Source organism: Globicephala melas, chromosome 2 (assembly GCF_963455315.2).
Source record: "Globicephala melas chromosome 2, mGloMel1.2, whole genome shotgun sequence".
Lineage (NCBI taxonomy): Eukaryota > Metazoa > Chordata > Mammalia > Artiodactyla > Delphinidae > Globicephala > Globicephala melas.
In genome coordinates, this window is record NC_083315.2 from 59,659,995 (window position 1) to 59,680,512 (window position 20,518).

The following is a 20,518-nucleotide window of genomic DNA, read 5'->3' on the forward strand; positions in this document are numbered from 1 at the left end:
CTACTTCAATTTTCTTACTTCTTTGCCCAAAGCATTACAGCATCTTTCGAGAAAGTGTACAAGAAGTTGGGGGATGCCATCTTAAACATTATGTAAGATGTTACCATTTGGGGTGAAAAGGATATGAAAGTTCTTTATACTACTGTTTTTACAGTTTTTTTACATTTTCATTCAACATGTTTGATAACCCGTAATCTTTCGTTTTCCTCTAATAATGGCAAAGACAAGAAAACTAACAGGAAGACATTTCACAGTTATTAGAGGAACTAATAGATGAAAGCAGTGCAACTGATAGCAACACTGTAGGCTGTAATGATGATGGTAGAATTGATTGTATAAGCCAAGCTGCAGACTTTGAGTCTTCAGATGACAGTATCCTAGATGAATTTTCTCAAACTGAAGAATTTATGAGTGGACAATATACTTCTGAGGGCGGGGTGTGGGCGGGGAGTATGATGTCCTCATCGAGGAATCATTCAACAGGAAGGACTTCAGAATGCAATATTTTCTTTCTTTCTTTCTTTCTTTCTTTCTTTCTTTCTTTCTTTCTTTCTTTCTTTCTTTCTTTTCTTTCTTTTCTTTCTTTTCTTTCTTTCTTTCTTTTTCTTTCTTTCTTTCTTTCTCTGTGCCGGGTCTTAGTTGCAGCATGCGGGAATCTTCATTGTGGCATGCAGGATCTTCGTTGTGGCATGTGGGATCTAGTTCCCTGACTAGGGATGGAACCTGGGCCCCCTGCATTGGGAGTGTGGAGTCTTAGCCACTGGACCACCAGGGAAGTCCCCAGAGTGCAATATTTTCAAGAAGAATCCAAACCATTCCAATTTGCTAAAAGCATGTACAATGGTGTTCTTTCATCTTTTATGATGTTTTTATACCAAAACTTACTTGATGTGGTTTGTAAGTGGACAGATGCCAAAGACAGGTGTGTGTACGGAGGTGACTGGAAGGAAACATGTATAAATGAAAAAGAAAAATCATTGGATTGATAGTTTAATTGGTATTTATCAGTCTAAAACTGAGAACGCTTGCATTTGTGGAGCGTAGAAGATGATCGTCCTGGGCTTCCCTGGTGGCGCAGTGGTTGGGAGTCCGCCTGCCGATGCAGGGGATGCGGGTTCGTGCCCGAGTCCGGGAAGATCCCACATGCCACGGAGCGGCTGGGCCTGTGAGCCATGGCTGCTGAGCCTGTGCGTCCGGAGCCTGTGCTCTGCAGCGGGAGAGGCCACAACAGTGAGAGGCACCGCAAAAAAAAAAAAAAAAAAAAAAAAGATGATCGTCCTCTCTTCAGCAAAATTAAGAAGTAAGTTTTCAAAGTTGTGTTTGATCATGTGAGGGGGGGAAAAAAAAAACCCAAGAGTGACAGTAAGCTAGAACTTTACTTGAGATTTACGTGAAATCTAGAATCAAAGTTTATAGAATGGCTATGTTCCAAGTTCATCCATGACAGTTGATTACTAGTCAGTTGCATTGTAAAGAATAGTGCCTGTTTTGGGTATTTATATCTTCAAAACCAGGAAAATACGGAATAAAAATTTGGATTTGCTGTTCAAATTCTTTTTTTTAATTAACTAATTAATTTATTTTAAAATTAATTTATTTATTTTTGGCTGTGTTGGGTCTTCATTGCTGTGCACAGGCTTTCTCTAGTTGTGGCGAGCGAGGGCTACTCTTCTTTGCGGTGTGCCGGCTTCTCATTGCGTTGGCTTCTCTTGTTGCGGAGCACAGGCTCTAGGCGTGTGGGCTTTGGTAGTTGTGGCACACGGGCTTAGTTGCTCCGCGGCATGTGGGATCTTCCTGGACCAGGGATTGAACCCGTGTCCCCTGCATTGGCAGGCGGATTCTTAAACACTGCGCCACCAGGCAAGTCCTAAATTCTTACTAAAATTTCTAATAAAGGTATTTTTAGCCCAAATGATAAATGATAATGCAATGATAAGTTTTTGTGGTATACTGAGGGTTAAAGGTGAATCACATGTCGTAAAGAAAGCAGTGTTATTGTCTGCATATACAAAATAATTGTCCTGAGTCACCTTGTTAAAAATTGTTGTTACACTGTAGTATGACGTAACTCCACCAAAGTTCACAGAAGGTATATGTCAAATGGGATTGTCATTATATTATATCGTTTCTCAACCTTGGCACTATTGATATTTTGGGCTGAATGATTCTTTGTTGTGGGGGGCTATCCTGTACACTGTAGGATGTTTGGCAACATCCCTGGCCTCTATTCATGAGATGCCAGTAGCACCCCTCTCCTGGAATTGTGACAACCAAAAATGTCTTCCAACATTGCCAAATGTGCCCTGGGGGCAAAATCTCCCCAGGTTGGGGGACCACCTCATCAGAAGAATGTGAAACTACTTTCAGGGGAGGCTTGGGTATCAGATATTATGGTGTTTTGAGAAGAATGGGTTGTTAATTTTGTTGAGTGATTATTCTGAGTAGTATTGGAAATATAAATAGATTGACTTTTTCATTCTGGAACACTTTTTTCATTTTCTAGCAGATTTAAATCCAGAAGTGGATCTTTGGACAGATTTTGAAGTAGACTGTGGCAGGCAGTTTTACTGGGTTGAAATAATTACATTCACTTAATGCTTTGATAAAAATTTCTTTGCTTTTGAAGAGAAGCCTTCCATTTTTTCAAGAGTATTCATTGAAATAAACTGACCAGGGCACAATTTTATGTGATTTCATGTGATGTTGACCACCAGGAAGAGAATAATTTCAGATTTTTTTCTTATATAAATAAAAGAACTTTAAAGTGTGCCTAATTCAAGATAATATCAACACAAAATCAAGAGGCACTAAAGGGTCAACCATAAATTAAATACATTTCAAAAAGAAAGTGTGTAGACTTAAAACCCTCTGTAATAAGGTGGTTTGTTCCATACACACTGTTACTTTGAACTTATCTTGACTGAAATAATTCTATTGTTTCCATTTAAGCCAATTTGTGAAATTTAATTTAAATGAAAATATTCTTTAAAGTTAGATTTTCCATTTGGATTCTAATAATTATGGAGAGATGTCTGGATATTTAGGAGGCCAACTCTTTATTGTGATTAAAGACATTTAGGTTGTAAAACTAGAAAGTTGGTTTTTATTTTTCTTGTTCTGAAAGGATTAGCTTTTACCTCCGCCCTTCTAACATTTGTCCGAAACGTGTCACATTCGCTCGTCAGTTGTCTTGCCCTACTCCAGAATACTCCCCTGCAATATCAGAATTATCCTGCTCTAGTTACTTTATTTGGGAATTATGATTTCTTTGCCTGATGATTTGGAGCTATTCCCACTTTTTATTATAACACATGGCCAGATGACTATGTAGTGTTCTGTGCCATTGTTTGTTCACATTAGTCTCTCTTTACTAGTTTCTGTCCCTCAAAGTGCCTTTATTTTTGGCTTTTTAAATTCCGTCTTCTTAGACTAGTGTTTTGATAACAGGGTAAGCTTCAGATCTGAAACAGTTGGAGACTGTAGTGGCAGACGAAAATCATGTCAGCTGAAGCAGGACTTGAAAGTAGTTTTCTGTCTTGTGGCTCCATCATTTGGCATTCGAATACTTACATTTCTACTCCAGATTGATCATGTATTCCAAGGAGAAAGGGTCTATCTACCATCTTGTTCCTTTAACCAGCTATGTGACCTTGAAAACGTCACTTAATTTGAGTATTAGTTTGCCTCTAAATAGGAGGCTTCTGGGTGTGCTCGTGTGACAGGACAGTTGTGAGGAGCACATCAACTGATAGCAGTTAGATATGGAAGACTTGATTGTTGTGGATCAGGAAATGTCCTGTTCAGTGCTGGAGCCCCAACACTAAAGCACAGGGCCTGGCACTCGGGAATTATTTGTGGGGCGAATGAATTGGCAAAGATTTTAAATAGCTGTTTATTGCCTGTAAGTCCAAAGTTACTGTAATATTTTAATTTCATCCTGTATCCCCCATGCCCTAATTCATCCCTAATTTTCAAGATATAACTAAACATTTACCTTCTCCGTAGACTCTTTCTCACTGTACACACTTCTTCTCCCTTCCAAGTTTCTAGTGCTCGTTAGTACCACTTGTGAACTAGTTTGTATTGTTAGCTTATCCTTCCAAGATTTGATATAATTTTATAGTTGACACCCATATATACACACTACCTGGATTTTACCATTACCATTTTTACAGTACTTCCTTTATCATATCCATCTATCCATTCTTCCATCTATCAATCCAAACTGATTTCTTGATGGTATTCTAAGTACATTTCAGACATTAGTACACTTTCTTTTTTTCAGGCCCTTGAAAGTGAAAGCGTGGTGTCCTGGCCACTGGACCGCCAGAGAATTCCTTACACTTTCGTCTAAGTACCTGAGCATGCATTTCCTTATCTAGAGTTCAATGCTTGTTTCTAGCCTTTTCCTTTTGATGCAGATTTATATACAGTGAAATGCACAAATCTTAAGAGTACATTGTGTATGTGTTGAGATCACCCTGTATATATTCTGTAGCTTATTCTTTTCACTTATTATGTCCAGGACAGCTTTCCTTGTAGATGAACCCTGATCTTTCTAATTGCTACATAGTTTTCCTAATATGGATGGATCAAGTTTATTTAGCTATTGATAGACATTTAAATTTTTTATACTTTGCTGCAGTAAATATATTTGGCAGATGTATAGTATAGAGACCTAGAAGTGGAGTTGCTAGGTGATTAAAGGGTATGCACATTTTCAATTTAATTAAAAAATTTAATAAAAGCCTGCAAGTTGCCAACCAAATAGTCTATAACAATTAAAACTTACACCAGTAGTGTTTCCCTGCATTCTCACCTACGCTGAATATCATCATTCTCTTAATTTTTGGCAGTTCCTTTGGGAAATCGTTTTACTTTATATTTCTTTGAATACTAGTGAGGCTGTATATGGTCTTTCCAACTAGTTTTTAAGCTTTTCTAGGGCAAGGGCTGAGATCATCTACCACCTTCATATCTGCTCCCTGAGTATTTGCTAACTGAATGGATGAGTGCTGCCAAAGCATTCCTGCTGTTGGGTTGAGGCTGAAGAAGGGATGAATGAGCTAAGTGTGTGAGACGTTAAAGCTGAAGTTGCTCAATGCATGTGTGTGTTAAATAAATAAAGGAACTCTTCTTTCCTCCTTGTTTTCTCCTCTTCTGTGTGAGGCAGGATAGTGAGGTAGTTAAGAATCCAGGCTCTGGGGACTTACCTGGTGGTCCAGTGGTTAAGACTCCACGCACCCAATGCAGGGGGCCTGGGTTCGATCCCTGATCGGGGAACTAAGATCCCACATACCGCAACTAAGCCCACATGTGCTGCAGCTACTGAGCCTGTACGCTCTAGGGCCCTCGTACTGCAACTAGGGAAGCCCGCACGCCAAAACTAGAGAGCCCAAACACCACAATGAAGAGCCAGTGCAGCCAAAATAAATAAATTAATTAATTTTTTAAAAAGGATATACTTCTGTATTCAATTAAAAAAAAAAAAAAAGAATCCAGGCTCTGGAGACAGATTTTGTGGATTCATATCCCAGCTTTGCCTTTTAGCTGTGCAACCTTGGGCAATTTTAATCTTTGTGTTTCAGTTTTCTCATTTATAACATAGAGAATAGTAGTACCTTGCTTATAGGGTTGTTGTAGGCATTAAATTATTATTGGTAAATTGTATAGAATGGTGCTTGGCATTCAGTATATGCTGTTATTATGTTAACTATGTTATCTTTCCCTTCTGCATGTACAGTATTTGAGCATCTGTGATGAGTGTCTGGAATGTGACAGTTGAAAAGGACTCTACCTTGAAGCTTATAGACTTGAGGCTTGTTTAGGGGAGTGGGAAGACACTTGACAGGCCTGGATGATAGGGTGGGGACTGAAAGGATGTAATTGGTAAGTTAAATTGTCCCCCCAGTGAGTAAGGAAGAATTTTGAAGGCCAAGTTAAGGAATTTAGGTTGTTATTGTTGTTTTGTTTTGGGGGGTTTTTTGTTTGTTTGTTTTTGGTTTTTGGGTTTTTTTGGCTGTGCTGCGCGGCTTGAGATCTTAGTTCCCCGACCAGGGATTGAACCCAGACCCTCAGCAGTGAGAGTGCCGAACCTTAACCACTGGACCACCAGGGAATTCCTGGATTGTTTTCTTAAGTGATGGGAAGCCATCACTTAAGATGATGGATTTACAGCTGGATTGGATTTGCATTTGAGACCAACTTTTTTTTTTTTAATATTTATTTATTATTTATTTATTTTGGCTGTGCTGGGTCTTAGTTGCAGCTTGCAGGATCTTCACTGCGGCATGCAGGATCCTTAGTTGCGGCACGCATGCAGGATCTAGTTCCCCAACCAGGGATCAAACCCAGGCCCCCTGCACTGGGAGCGCGGAGTCTTACCCACTGGACTACCAGGGAAGTCCTGAGGCTGACCATTTTGAAAGCAGTGTAGAGGGTAGACTAGATGGGAGAGAGGCTGGAGGGTGTTGGTAACAATTGAGGTAAGGGATGATAAGGTCTTGAAATGAGGGCGTGTCTGTATGGCTAGAGAAGAAGCAATTGATTTGAGAACCACTTCGGGAATAGAATTAAGAGTGGTTATTGTTAAAGAAGTAAAGTACAGTTCAGAGAAAGTGCAGACCCTGGGCGGTCTCTATAGTGTCATAGAGATGGTCTGGAAGGCAAACTCTGTAGAGGCAAATGAAGTTAAATACTTTATAGAATCACAGTCACTTTATAAAACAAATGATATTTTAATAGCTAAAAGATAGGACATGATCTCAGAGTAAAGCATAGTTCTTTAATACTTAACCTATGAAAAACTCACTGCAATCCCCTCTCCCCCCGCTCTTTTTCATTTTCCTATAGACTTCTCCACAGACCAGCATTTGGCAATCACTAGAGTAGTCTAATTACATCCTTTTGCAAGTAAGGAAGCAGGACCAAAGTTATACAGCTTCGAGTCAGAGTTTGGACTAGAATCCAGGTCTTGACAGGTACTTTAGTTTTTTTCCATAGTCCTGTGCTGTGCTCTTCTGATCTAAATTTGGTTTTCCATTTATGAGGTATTGACTGGCTTTTGGTTCCAGAGATTAATCTCAGATGTGTTTAAGCATCTAAGTTTCAAGCCAGTGGAACCCAAAAACAAACTGTGATCTAGATCATGGGTATACATAGAAGTAGCAGCCAAAAAGTCTTTAAGACTTTTCAGTCTTGTCCATTTATTAGACTTATCCCCAAGTAGGTTGAGATTGAGTGTTCATAGAAATTTGGGAGACTTAGTCCTTTGATCTAAAGTTATAGTCAATAGGGACTTCCCTGGTGGTTCAGTGGTTAAGACTTTGCGCTTGCAATGCAGGGGGTGTGGGTTCGATCCCTTGTAGGGGAACTAAGATCCCACATGCCGCACAGCGTGGCTAAATAAATAAGTAAATAAATAAGTTATAGTCAACAGAAAGGATATTTATAGCTTGCGATTTACAGAAAAGATAACATTGAAAATAGCTGGCTTGCAAATGAAACAGTTGTGCTCCTGTGTCAGAGTCTAACTTAGGTTTGTAAGGTGTGAGAAAAACCCAAGACACTATTTCAAGGCTGAGCATTCGAGTGGCAGGCAGGTTGAGGATGATGGCGAGGATGATGGTGAGGACGGAGAAGGGGTGAAGCAGCCTTGAGGAGTTCTTGTGAGGACTGCTTCCCCTCAGAGCATGCACGGTCCCAGGGAATGAAGAAAAAAGGTATGGGTGGATGTAGAAAGTAGGTAAAAGCCCCCCACCCCCAGTCTTAAAAAGAGCCTTACTTTAGGTGGAGAGGGAGTGCCTTGGAGATCTGTTACTGTATTTTTAATCTTACCACAGCAGTGGTGTCTTTTTAAAGTTTTTTTTGTGACCAAAAATTGGTAGGCCTTGGCCCTATTTTGTCTTCGGATGACTGGAGCATTCTTTCGTATTGATATGCTTATGTTAATGATACCGATGTTGGAAAAGCTCTGAGAAGACCCACCTGGATTCCTGGCCATAGTGTTTATTAGACTTTTTGTGTGCTGCAGGAAAGGAAGTGTTCCCCTACAGGGAGATTATTAAACTAAGGGATTCTGGAATCACTTTAGGATTAAAGAATGTTAGAATCAGGAGAAACCTTAGCAATGGTCTATTTCAATCTTATTTTATTTTCGGAGAAACAAACTCACATGGAACGAGGAACTTGTTGAGGCGTACATAGTTTCTTAAATTGCCAAGTCTAGAACCATCGTCTTCTTACTCCTGGCCTAGTGTTCTTACCATGATACCATTTAATTGTTGAAACAATTCATATTTTAAAAAGTAGACGGAAATTATAGTACTAGCTTTTGAGAGGAGTTAGGAAGAAACACTTGAATGTTTTTATAGCATGTGAATAATATAATTAATGTTAGGGATGATGACGCTTGACAAAACCAGAGAATGAAGAAAGGTGTATCTTTGTGTTTTTAAATTGGAGGTTATTTTTCAACTCTAGTACCAGAGTAATTCAAACTATGTTATTATTTAAATTTTGTCTTTCAGTTATAATAATCTGTCCACTGTTGGGAGTGTGTGCACCAGCGTGCACAAAACTACCCAGTGATTATCTCTAGGATGAAGTAGATAATCATTGATTCTGGGAGTTGAGCTTATACCAGTTTGGGTGACTGGTTGTACACATTGTATTGGAGTGCGAATTGGTTTGCATGTCATTGCTTTTCATTTCTGCAGGTTTTGTAGTGCATCCCTGAGCATGAGTGCAGAATGAAGCGACGTTTGGATGACCAGGAGTCACCGGTGTATGCGGCCCAGCAGCGTCGGATCCCTGGTAGCACAGAGGCTTTTCCTCACCAGCACCGGGTGCTTGCCCCTGCCCCTCCTGTGTATGAAGCGGTGTCTGAGACCATGCAGTCAGCCACAGGAATTCAGTACTCTGTGACACCTAGTTACCAGGTAAACTGGAGCCCATCAAGGGACTAGGGGTGAAAGAGGAACACTGGTGATTTTACCCAATTAAAAAATCTTTATTAAACATTCATATATTAAAAAACGTATTTATGGGGGCTTCCCTGGTGGCGCAGTGGTTGAGAGTCCGCCTGCCGATGCAGGGGACACGGGTTCGTGCCCCGGTCCGGGAAGATCCCACATGCCGCAGAGCGGCTGGGCCCGTGAGCCATGGCCGCTGAGCCTGTGTGTCCGGAGCCTGTTGCTCTGCAACAGGAGAGGCCACAACAGTGAGAGGCCTGTGTATCGCAAAAACAACAACAACAACAAAAAATTTATTTATGAGATATATGTAAGGTATAAAAAATAATGTAAACAGTGTACACTTGTGTATTTACCATGCACATTTTAAAAAAAAAATGTTGTCATGACCTTTGAAGTTCACTGTCTCTCCCTGATCCCTTTTCCTTTTCCCTCCCTTTAGAGGTAGTCACTAATCTGAACTCTGGGTTTATTATTCCCTTGACTTTATTTTGTGTTTTAAAATCATTTATTTATTTTTGATTGATTGGAGTATAGTTGATTTATAATGTTGTGTTAGTTTCAGGTGTACAGCAAAGTGAATCAGTTATACATATACATATATCCACTCTTTTTTAGGTTCTTTTCCCATCTAGGCCATTACAGAGTATTGAGTAGAACTCCCTGTGCTATATAAAATCATTTTGTTTATACCGCTAGACAATAAAGTTGTTTAGTTTGGGTATTTTTGAACTTGTATATAAATGAAAACATATATTTTCTTCTTTGACTCACTTTTTTTTTCACTCAGTGTGGTTCCTAAGACTTACCCATATTTAGTATGTGACCAATTGAGTGAGTCATTCTCATTTAGTTATGAATTATATGAATATATCCAATTAATTTATCCATTCTTCTGTTGATGGACTATCAGGCTGTTTCCAGACTTTTCCTGTTAGACAGGAACTGTGGTGAACGTTCTTAGGTTCTCCTAGTGCAGTGGTACTCACAGTGGCAATTCACAGTGACAAGACAAGCTTGCAACAGAATGTAAGTCAATGCACTACGTTTTTTATCAAGAGGGTTTTGCTATAGGAATTTAAAACGGCAGTGGAATTAAACAGTGTGCTTAGTTGTGAAGCACAACTGTGTGAAGTAGTTGGTTTACATCCTGGTGCAAGCTCTTTGTTTTTGCAGACCACTCAGTGGGTCTGAGGGCACGGTAGGAAGTTTCTTGAGTGCCTAGGAGGCGGATTACTGGGTCATAGGGTGTGCACATCTTCACCCTTAGCAGGTAATGTCAAATTGTTTTTCAAAGCTGTACCAGTTTGTTGTTGTTGGGTTTCTTTTTGGTGCATTGGGTCTTTGTTGCTGCGCACGGGCTTTCTCTAGTTGTGGCGATCAGGGGCTACTCTTCGTCGTGGTGCACAGGCTTCTCATTGTGGTGGCTTCTCGTTGCGGAGCATGGGCTCTAGGTGCGCAGCCTTCAGTAGTTGTGGCACGTGGGCTCAGTAGTTGAGGCACGCGGGCGCTAGAGCATGCGGGCACCAGTAGTTGTGGCACGTGGGCTCAGTAGCTGTGGCTCTTGGGCTCTAGAGCGCAGGCTCAGTAGTTGTGGTGCACGGGCTTAGTTGCTCTGCGGCATGTGGGATCTTCGTGGACCAGGTATTGAACCCGTGTCCCCCTGCATTGGCAGGCAGATTCCCAACCACTGCACCACCAGGAAGTCCCAAAGCTGTACCAATTTATTTATATTTACATAGCACTCTATATTGCTATCATTGCATATCCTGATCAACAACTGATCATTCATCTCTTGTCTGTTCACTCTGTTCTGTAAAAATGGAAGAAATTTGTGTTTTGCCTTTTTTTTTTTTTTTTTTTTTGCGGTACGCGGGCCTCTCACTGTTGTGGCCTCTCCCGTTGCGGAGCACAGGCTCCGGACGCACAGGCTCAGCGGCCATGGCTCACGGGCACAGCCACCCCGCGGCATGTGGGATCTTCCCGGACCAGGGCACGAACCCGTGTCCCCTGCATCGATAGGCGGACTCTCAACCACTGCGCCACCAGGGAAGCCCTGCCCTTTTTAATTATATGAAAATAAATATCACCATTTAAAGAAAAATGATATAATGTGACTTCTGACCCCTCAGACTTTATCCCACTGGTGCATTTCTCGGGTATCCAAAATTTTGTATGCATATACAAGCATATATTTATTTACCTGCCTAATTATTTAGATACACTTCTCTCTTCTCATAATTTGGACCATACAGTGTATACTGTTCTACTGTTTGTTCTTTTCACTTAATATATAGTGGACAACTTTCCACTTGAATGTGTGTATAGATCCAAGTAAGTTTTTAAAAAATCATTGCATTTATAATATTCCATTCCAGGTCAGTCTGAACCATAATTTATTTAACTAGTCTGGAGAGGCCTTCTTCTACCTAAGTTATTAGTGACTTTTAAAAAGGTTTGGCTGGCACAGGAGTTCCCTGGTGGCCTAGTGGTTAGGATTCTGGGCTTTCACTGCTGTGGCCTGGGTTCAGTCCCTGGTCAGGGAACTGAGATCCCGCAAGCCATGTGGTGTGGCCAGAAAAAATAAAGTAAAAATTAAAAAAATAAAAATAAAAAGATTTGGCTGGTACTGGGAACATAAATTGGCATAATCTTCCTTGAGAGCAATTTGACAGTTTGTGTCAGATTCTTTAGTTATTTTTTTACCTAGAAATGGAATTTCTAGGAATTTATTATAAGAAAACAATCAAGGAAGAGGGAAACCCACGTGAAATAGGAAATGGTAATTCCTTAGGTGTCACTCTTCCTTTGGAGTCCCCCTTGAAGCAGTATAGTGCCTTCATATGGGACTGGGTGCAGCAGTCGGAGGACTGCTACAGATCAAATCGTTAGGTTAGGACTTAGAGGAAAGAAAAGTTGCGTGTTTCCCTTGGGTGATTACTTTTTTTTTTAAGATTTATTTATTTTTTATGTATTTATTTTTTTGGCTACGTGTGGTACGCTGGATCTTTCATTGCAGTACATGGGCTCTTCGTTGCAGCGTGTGGGTTTTCTCTCTCTAGGTGAGGCGCACGAGCTCAGTAGTTGTGGCACACGGACTTAGTTGCCCCGAGGCATGTGGGATCTTAGTTTCCTGACCAGGGATCAAACCTGCGTCCCCTGCATTGTAAGGTGGATTCTTTACCACTGGACCACCAGGGAAGTCCCTGGGTGATTACTTTTATCTGAACTAGTTCAGGACTTTTTCCTACACTGGGGATAGTTACATTTATTCCTAAACTGGAAGCTATAATGTGCTCTTATAAAACCAGCCATCTCAAATATTTATAAACTCCAATTAAGTCTTGTAAAAACCTGTCCAGCACATGCATGTTGGAATATAGAAGCTCAGAATAATAACTCTTCTTGCAAGAGGTATATTAGAGCTTTTAGAATTGTCTAAATAGTTTCTTTTTACTCCTAAGGTTTATTGTTTCTGTGGATTTGTAAATAGTTGCTGTATTTCCCACCCTCCGCTCTGCCCAGGGTAATCTTTATAAATCTGTGGGGACTTGGGAAAAAACCATTCTCTCTTAAGTTGTAGTACACAGCTTACATTGGTTTTTTTTGTTTTTTGTGGTACGCGGGCCTCTCACTGTTGTGGCCTCTCCCGTTGTGGGGCACAGGCTCCAGACGCGCAGGCTCAGTGGCCATGGCTCACGGGCCCAGCCGCTCCACGGCACGTGGGATCCTCCCAGACCGGGGCACGAACCCGTGTCCCCTGCATCAGCAGGCGGACTCTCAACCACTGCGTCACCAGGGAAGCCCTGCAACTTACATTGTTTTAAGGTGTCATGTTATTCGGTCTCCTTGTTCTGGAGATGTGGCAACTCAGGTATATTGTCCTTAGTTGTCTTCTGCAGTGATTAACAGTTCTGAAATAGGAAAATTTTAAAAGCTTTGGAAATTTTATATAGCATTTCTTGCAACAGAAATAGAAGGAAAGGGGCTTGTGCTTTTATTTTACTCTTAAACTTATAAGAGGACAAGAGAGAATAAAAAAGAAATATGTTTGAGGCCAAACCACCAACGATTTGGAAGAAATTTTAAAATTTTAATTTTAGAAGTAGCAAATAAGGGAGTTCCCTGGTGGTCCAGTGGTTAGGACTCAGCGCTTTCACTGCCAGGGCCCAGGTTCAATCCCTGGTAGGGGTACTAAGATCCAGAAAGCCGTGCAGTGCGGCCAAAAAAAAAAAAAAAAATTAGTAGCAGGTAAGGATAAGCAGCATAAATAAAACAAAATAAAAATCTTCTCTAATCCTACTACCACAAGATAAAATGCTAACATTTTACTATATATTTGTTGTCTAGGATTTAAAATCTTAATTGTATTTTTTTTCTGAGTGTTGACTAAGAATTTTTTTATTCTAGTATAGTTGATTTACAGTGTTGTGTTAGTTTCAGGTGTACAGCAAAGCACTACAGAAAAATTATATATATATATATATATTCTTTTTAAAATTTTTTTCCATTACAGGTTATTAAAAGATACTGAGTATAATTCCCTGTGCCATACTGTAGGTCCTTGTTGGTTATCTGTTTTATATATAGTATGTGTACATACATATTAATTCCAAACTCCTAATTTATCCTTAGTGTATGTATTATATATACTGCTTTGTAATGTGCTTTTTAAAAAATTAAAAGTTTAAATCCATATGCAACACATGAGTACATTCAATTTATGGATTGTGAACATTTTTAAATGTTAAATGATATATATGCATCTATATCAGTGCTATTCAAACTGTGGTCCACAGATGGCTGATGTGAATACTTTCATACTAGTCTGTAATGAGATAAGTACAGAAATGAAGCATGTTTAGAAACTTTTATAGCAGTTGGACATTGTAATTTTATATTTGTAAAACCTAGTAATGAAAATTATGGGCTTATGTATTTTTTATTTCACTTTTCTAGTAATTCATTTTTATTGTATTTTATAAAAGTAGTGGTCCATGATGGATTGGAATTTAAGAAAAAAGAAAAACTTGTCCTTTACCACAGATAGTTTGAGATGTGCTGAGCTATATAATTTTTAATAGCTGCAGAATTCTGTTGTAATCTGGGTGGGCTATAATTTATTTCACCAGTTCCCTTTTGTGGGAAATTTGAGTTTCTGATTATCTTTGTGTATGCAAAGATATGTGTGCATGTTCTTTAGAGGCATCTGGGGAAGAATGCGTAAAGCTTGAAGCTTCTTATCTGTATTTTGTCCATTCCAGGTTTCAGCCGTTCCACAGAGCTCCGGCAGTCATGGGCCCACCATAGCAGCAGTTCATAGCAGCCATCATCACCCAACAGCTGTGCAGCCCCATGGAGGCCAGGTGGTCCAGAGTCATGCTCATCCAGCTCCACCAGTTGCACCAGTGCAGGGGCAGCAGCAGTTTCAGAGGCTCAAGGTGGTATTCAACTCCTTCCATTTCTCTCTTAGCAAGTAACATTGGCTTCAGCCTATTGGTAGTGGTGTAACAACTTTTAACAGTAGACTGGGGGCGTTGAATCACAAGAAGTTTTACTTTGCTTTTGTTTTGAAACCTACTTAGATTTCCTGTCTTAGCACCAGTGCCTGATCCAGAAAATACATTCAAGAAATGTTTTTGGAATGTATGAATGCATGGTATTCAAACGTTCCAGGACTGAGGGGCTATTTTCATATGAAATAAAGTCCATTTTTTGGATGCCTCCTTCTGAACTCTTAGTTCTTAGCGTGGAATAAGGTTTTATTAACATACACATAGTTGGCTACAGTCCTGTATAGTTAATGGGCCCGGTATTATGGTTTAATCTTTTTATTCTTGTTTATGACTAGCTAAATTGGCTGGGATCATCAAGTCCATCCTTAGTAAAACACATGCTCCTTTGGGGGAACCTTTATGAAGTTTGGGAAAGGCTGTTATTGTGAATGAAGTGTCAGTGTTTTCATCTGATCTGCTGAGTATATGCTGTAGGTTTTCACCACTTTGAAATTCATGAGGCATCTGTGGAGAAGTGAAGCTTGTACGCCCAGCTAACCTTCTCTCTCTGTTGAGTGTTACTTTTCAAAACGTGTGATTGTGGTAACAAGTTTTCCAGATTTCATTTTCTTCTAGTTTTACATTTGTATAAAATTTAGAATCTAGTGCAAGAAATATAAAATTAAAGAACTATAAAGAGATAAGATGTTGGATCTTTATTTGGTCATACCAGGCTAATTATATCAAGTAGCTTGTAAGTAGGAATGAACAGTATATCCTTGAAGTATATATTTTTGTAGCAAATATTTCGGCCCTCTCTTTTCCTTGATACTTAATCTAGTTCTCCCTGACTCCTGCCCTCGTTGGTTTGGGTTCTCGGGAATTTCAATATTGGCCTATGGAAATTAAATGTTACATAAATAAAAAGCACACCAAAGCTAAGCTATGTAGAGGGATTTTGTAAAAATTTACTCTGTCTATATTAGCTTAAGTAATTAAGAGTTGATTATACATAAGCATAGTTCTTAAAGAGAGTACAAATTATTTGGGCCTGTAACTTTACTCTGGGCTCTGTCTTTGGGAAAATATTTGTAAGTTATATTGATGTTTTCCTTAAAACATTTTTACTCTCTGCTTGTAGAGTGATGGCTGTGTACCAAAATGTATTATTGCTATGGACTTAGCACTTCACCAAGTCCTGAAAATATTTTTTTTTAAGTTGGTTTGGTGTGACTTAATTCCATATTAATACTGTATTCAGCACTTAATACCTTAATGTTGCAAAAGAGCTTATAAACTTACTGTTAAACTAACAAAAAAATATATTTATTTCTATATCCCTTTTCCAGTCAGTCCTATCAAAGGTATAACACCTATTTTATTCTCTTTCCTCACTTGTGTATAAGTATATAGAGTGTGCTTTGTATGTTTTACAGAAGCTGTCAAGGAAGCATGAAAGGGCTTTAGAGTTGGGGTTATAGAGTGAGTCAGGCAGAGTTAGGTCTTTTTGCTCTGTTCTTTAGTCACAAGCTCTTGAATGTGATTCCTGGGCATAATAACTTGTTGAATTTCCTTTCTAATGAGGAGAGGTAAAATGCTTTCTTGTGCCTCCATGTGATTTCATTCAGTATTCTCACATTGCTTGCCGTTTTTGGATCAGTCTTAAAATGCTTTATAAGCATTTGAATCAACTTCAATAAATCATTTATATTCTATAATAAGGAAGTGTTCAGTGAGAATACTTAGGTTATTTCAAGCATCAACATTGTCTGTACTTTCTTTGTCTTTGGCAGATTGATGACAAGGAAGATTTGAATAATTTGAGGCATGTTTGGTGTGATTTCGTTATTTGTTGAATGCCAGTAGCATACATATTTGGCACATATTTAGCAAGTCCTCTTTAGAGTTGTTTGTGTTTGTCTCCCCAACAAGATTGTGGACTTTAGGAGGTTAGGGACCTTACTGATAAACGCCTGTTGAAATGAGCCAGGAAAATTCATCAGCAGAATTTGAGCCTCCCCAAGTGCCTCCTTAAACTTGCAGCTTTCAAATGACTAGTTCCAAGTTGTTTTTTTCTAAGCTGTGATTCCTAGAACGTATATGTGCTTTTATAAAGAGTTGTACTACACTTCAGGTAACTAGAGGATTTCCTCACTGTTCTTACATGCAGGTTTCTATTTATAATGTAGGTGTCGTGCTGGCTTTTTTAAGTGTAGTGTTATTTTATAACTAATATTTAAACAGTGGTTCATTATGACCTGTACCTTTTTCTTCCAAACACACACACATCACATATAATTTCCTTCCTTCAGGTTTCAGCACTTTTTCCCTCTGTGTATTAATTATGTTACACCATAGAGTGCTTTTTTTTGTTTTTAATTTTTTTGTGTATTTATTTTTGATAACTCCTCTGTTGTGACTGTGAATGCTATTCTTAAATATCTTCCATAGTCTTTGTTTCTTCTGCAAACTTAGTGAGTTTTAAGTTCCATCAATTTGGTCATTAATGAACCATTTCAATATGGAAAATTCTGAATATGAATTAAATAATCCATTGAATTTCAACAAAAATTGTCAAGTTATTTCTAAACTACCAAAAGACCAACCATCAAATGAGTGGGTATTGACCAAGTATACACTTTTTTCTCTAGCAACACTGAAATGCTCTGATTAACCATGGCCATAGTGGAAGTTTGGGCAACTCTTGGAATACTGTTTAATGGCTTATTTGAACATAAATGTTCTATTTCACGATATATCACAAGAGTAGTGCTTATCAAATCAGATGTTTACTTGTGAAACTTTCCTAAACTTGATGTTTTATATAATTAAAAATAATCCCAGAGTATGTAAGGTACACCTAGTAGGCAGTTCCCTTGGATATCTCCTGAGTAACTAACACTTAAGCTGTCCTAAATCACATTCATAACTTCCTAGGCTTTCAAACTTGTTCCGCTTTGTGAATGCCCAAATAATTTATAATTTAGTGAATGCTCCCTCTGCCTTATCTCCCATATCCAATCAGTCAGTCCCCAAACCCTGTTACTTCTATCTCCTAAAAAGCTTTTCTGTCCATTTCTCTCTTTTCCTTTGGTCAGTACTATAATTTATGCCACTCGTGTTCACACATGAGTTAGCCTTATACAATGACTGGTTTTACCTCCTTTTAATCTGTTCTGCCTTGCACCAACTCGTTCTCAACACTGTAACCAAATTGAGTACACTAAAGTGCAGATGATAAAAATCTAAATTGCTTTTTAAAAAATTATTTATTTATTTTTGGCTGAGTTGGGTCTTCTTTGCTGCGTGTGGGCTTTTTCTAGTTGTGGCGAGCGGGGGCTGCTCTTCGTTGTGTGGGCTTCTCATTGCAGTGGCTTCTCTTGTTGCAGAGCATGGGCTCTAGGCGCACGGGCTTCAGTAGTTGTGGCATGCGGGCTTCAGTAGTTGTGGCTCGCTGGCTTTAGAGCACAGGCTCAGTAGTTGTGGCGCACGGGCTTAGTTGCTCCACAGCATGTGGGATCTTCCCAGACCAGGGCTCAGACCCGTGTCCTCTGCATTGGCAGGCGGATTCTTAACCACTGCGCCACCAAGGAAGACCTAAATTGCTTTTTAACAAGATTTACAAGACCTTTCAGGGTCTAGGTCCTGCATCCTCTCCTGTGTTATCTCTTGTCACTCTTCCTACCACCATTTCTCCTTTTCACCACAGATCCTCTAGCCAAACTGAACTGTTTTCAGTTTTCCAAATGTACCAGATGGTGTCCAGTCTGGGATGCTGCTTCCTCTGACTTTCTTCATGGGTCTTCACTTTTGCTAATTAGTACTCATCCTTAGGACTTGGTTTAGACACCACTTCTGGGGGAATCCCTCCCTATGTCCCCATAGGGTTTTTTTTTTTAGTGTGTGAAGGGGTGCCCTTCCCATGTGCTCTCTGGGCATTTGGTGATTGCCCACTTGCCCCACTGTGTTATGATTTCCAACTGGATGTGAAATGAATTTCTGTAGAGCAGGGACTGTGGCTTATTTGTCATACTCCTTAGTACCTCACATTGGGCCTGGCCTGGCATGTTGTTGCTGCTTAGTAGATATTTGTGAAATGAATCAATAAACGAATAAGTGAATGATGTATTAATGTGACTGTTCTTCACTAATAATGCTATGCACAATTATCCAAAGCAAGGCTTCAGGTTTTATGAGTTGATTTTTATTTTAAGCTTGAGTTTTATTACTGGTAACATACTAATTTTTAATATTTTTATGTATGTTTACTATATATTTCTATTTCATTTACTATGCTGATTTTATTTAGGCGTAAATCATTTTTTAAAAAATAATTCTTGACTTTCTTTTTATAACCTTGAGATTTATCCCTGCCTCAGGTGGAGGATGCACTATCCTATCTTGACCAAGTGAAGCTGCAGTTTGGTAGTCAGCCTCAGGTCTACAATGATTTCCTTGACATCATGAAGGAATTTAAATCTCAGAGGTAAAAGATATACATGGTTGTACTCAAGCTTTGTGCTTGTTATGTTGATTTTGGAAGGAGGATATACCTTATTCTTATCTGCTGAAAGATAAAGGATGCTCTTTTGGGGGGGTTTATGCTTTTATTTTCATGGGTCGTGCTTTTATATACTGCTTTATGAAAATTGCAGGCCCTAGACCTTTGTTTTCTGCATACTGGTAAATTTTTCTTAAGTAAAATTTTTCTTAGTACTTCACCTCAATCAGGGAAGTAAACTGGTAATGATTAGGCTACTTGCTTTTTGGATTGATTTAAGATACACTAATATTGTGGCATGGTTCATTATTATAAAAGAGTAACTGGTCTGAACAATGTAGATAGATACATTATGATTTATACTGGTGTATCAGAGGTTGTATCTTCCATGGGAATTGAAGTTTTAGACTTACTGCCTGAGTATCTGCTTGATAGGACTGTTACCATGCGTGATTGTATATTCTGTTTAAATTGTGACCAAACCTCTTTGATTATGAAGCTAAATGACTTTGGAATTTCAGAGTTCTTTGTGTGTTGTTAATTTTGTAATATTCAGGTTGATTTTTAGTTTCCTGTGTAGAGAACCTAGTGGAATGTGATTTTTTTTCTTGCTAGGGTGCTTATTAAGCTTGCCACTTTAATATTTGTTTTTCCATCAGCATCGACACTCCAGGAGTGATTAGTCGTGTGTCCCAGCTGTTCAAAGGCCACCCTGACTTGATCATGGGCTTCAATACCTTCTTGCCTCCTGGCTACAAGATTGAGGTGCAAACCAATGACATGGTGAATGTGACAACTCCTGGCCAGGTTCATCAGATTCCAACCCATGGCATCCAGCCCCAGCCTCAACCACCACCCCAACATCCTTCCCAGCCTTCAGCCCAGTCAGCCCCAGCTCCTGCCCAGCCAGCTCCTCAGCCCCCACCTGCCAAAGTCAGCAAGGTGAGCACTTGGAAAACTCTGCACCGTGTGAAATCCATCCCTAGAAAGCACCCTCCTTTGACATTTTCCCTTAGTATAAGACTTAGATAGATCACACAAGTTAAAATTTCATCGGAGGAGATGCAGTAGTCGCATCCCTGTAAAGTGGTTCACATTTACATACCACATATTTATGTATCTGTTTAAATCAACACATCAACAACCTACAAGGACTCTTTTGCCCCCAACTTCTGCTTTTTGAACCATGAGCGTCCCAACAGATGGCAGCTTTGTGTAGTAGTACTTGGATAGCACAGGCAGAAATGGTCATCTTATGATCAGATTACACTGTTTTCCGCACGGTCATCATTTTACAAAAGTTACTCCATTTACCAGATTAGGTCGTATCAAGCTAAGCAGAAGATCTTGTTGATGACGATGATGATGGGGTGTTCTTAGTCTAGAAATGTATTGATACCGTAGTCATTAATCACATATGTCTATATTTAAATTTAAATTAATTAAAATAAATTTTGTTTTTCGGTTGCACCAGCTACATTTCAAGTGCTCAGTAGCCTCGTGTGGCTAGTGGCTATTGTGCAGGATAGTGCAAATAAGGAACATTTCCA

At 39.3% G+C, this 20,518-nt stretch overlaps 1 protein-coding gene across 6 annotated transcripts in view; it reads left to right on the forward strand.

The window, feature by feature from the left end:
* SIN3A (SIN3 transcription regulator family member A) overlaps positions 1–20,518 on the forward strand; it is a 68,025-nt gene that overhangs the window by 12,594 nt on the left and 34,913 nt on the right. For 5 of the 6 annotated variants that reach the window (XM_060293981.2, XM_030874925.3, XM_030874923.3 and 2 more), the window contains 4 exons: positions 8,718–8,939; positions 14,237–14,413; positions 18,847–18,953; positions 19,628–19,910. In XM_060293981.2, coding sequence (XP_060149964.1) covers positions 8,751–8,939; positions 14,237–14,413; positions 18,847–18,953; positions 19,628–19,910 — 756 coding nt within the window. In that variant the 5' untranslated portion in view covers positions 8,718–8,750. Of the gene's footprint in view, positions 1–6,852; positions 6,981–8,717; positions 8,940–14,236; positions 14,414–18,846; positions 18,954–19,627; positions 19,911–20,518 lie in introns of those variants that run through there. The other variant, XM_060293980.2, reaches the window with a different exon arrangement.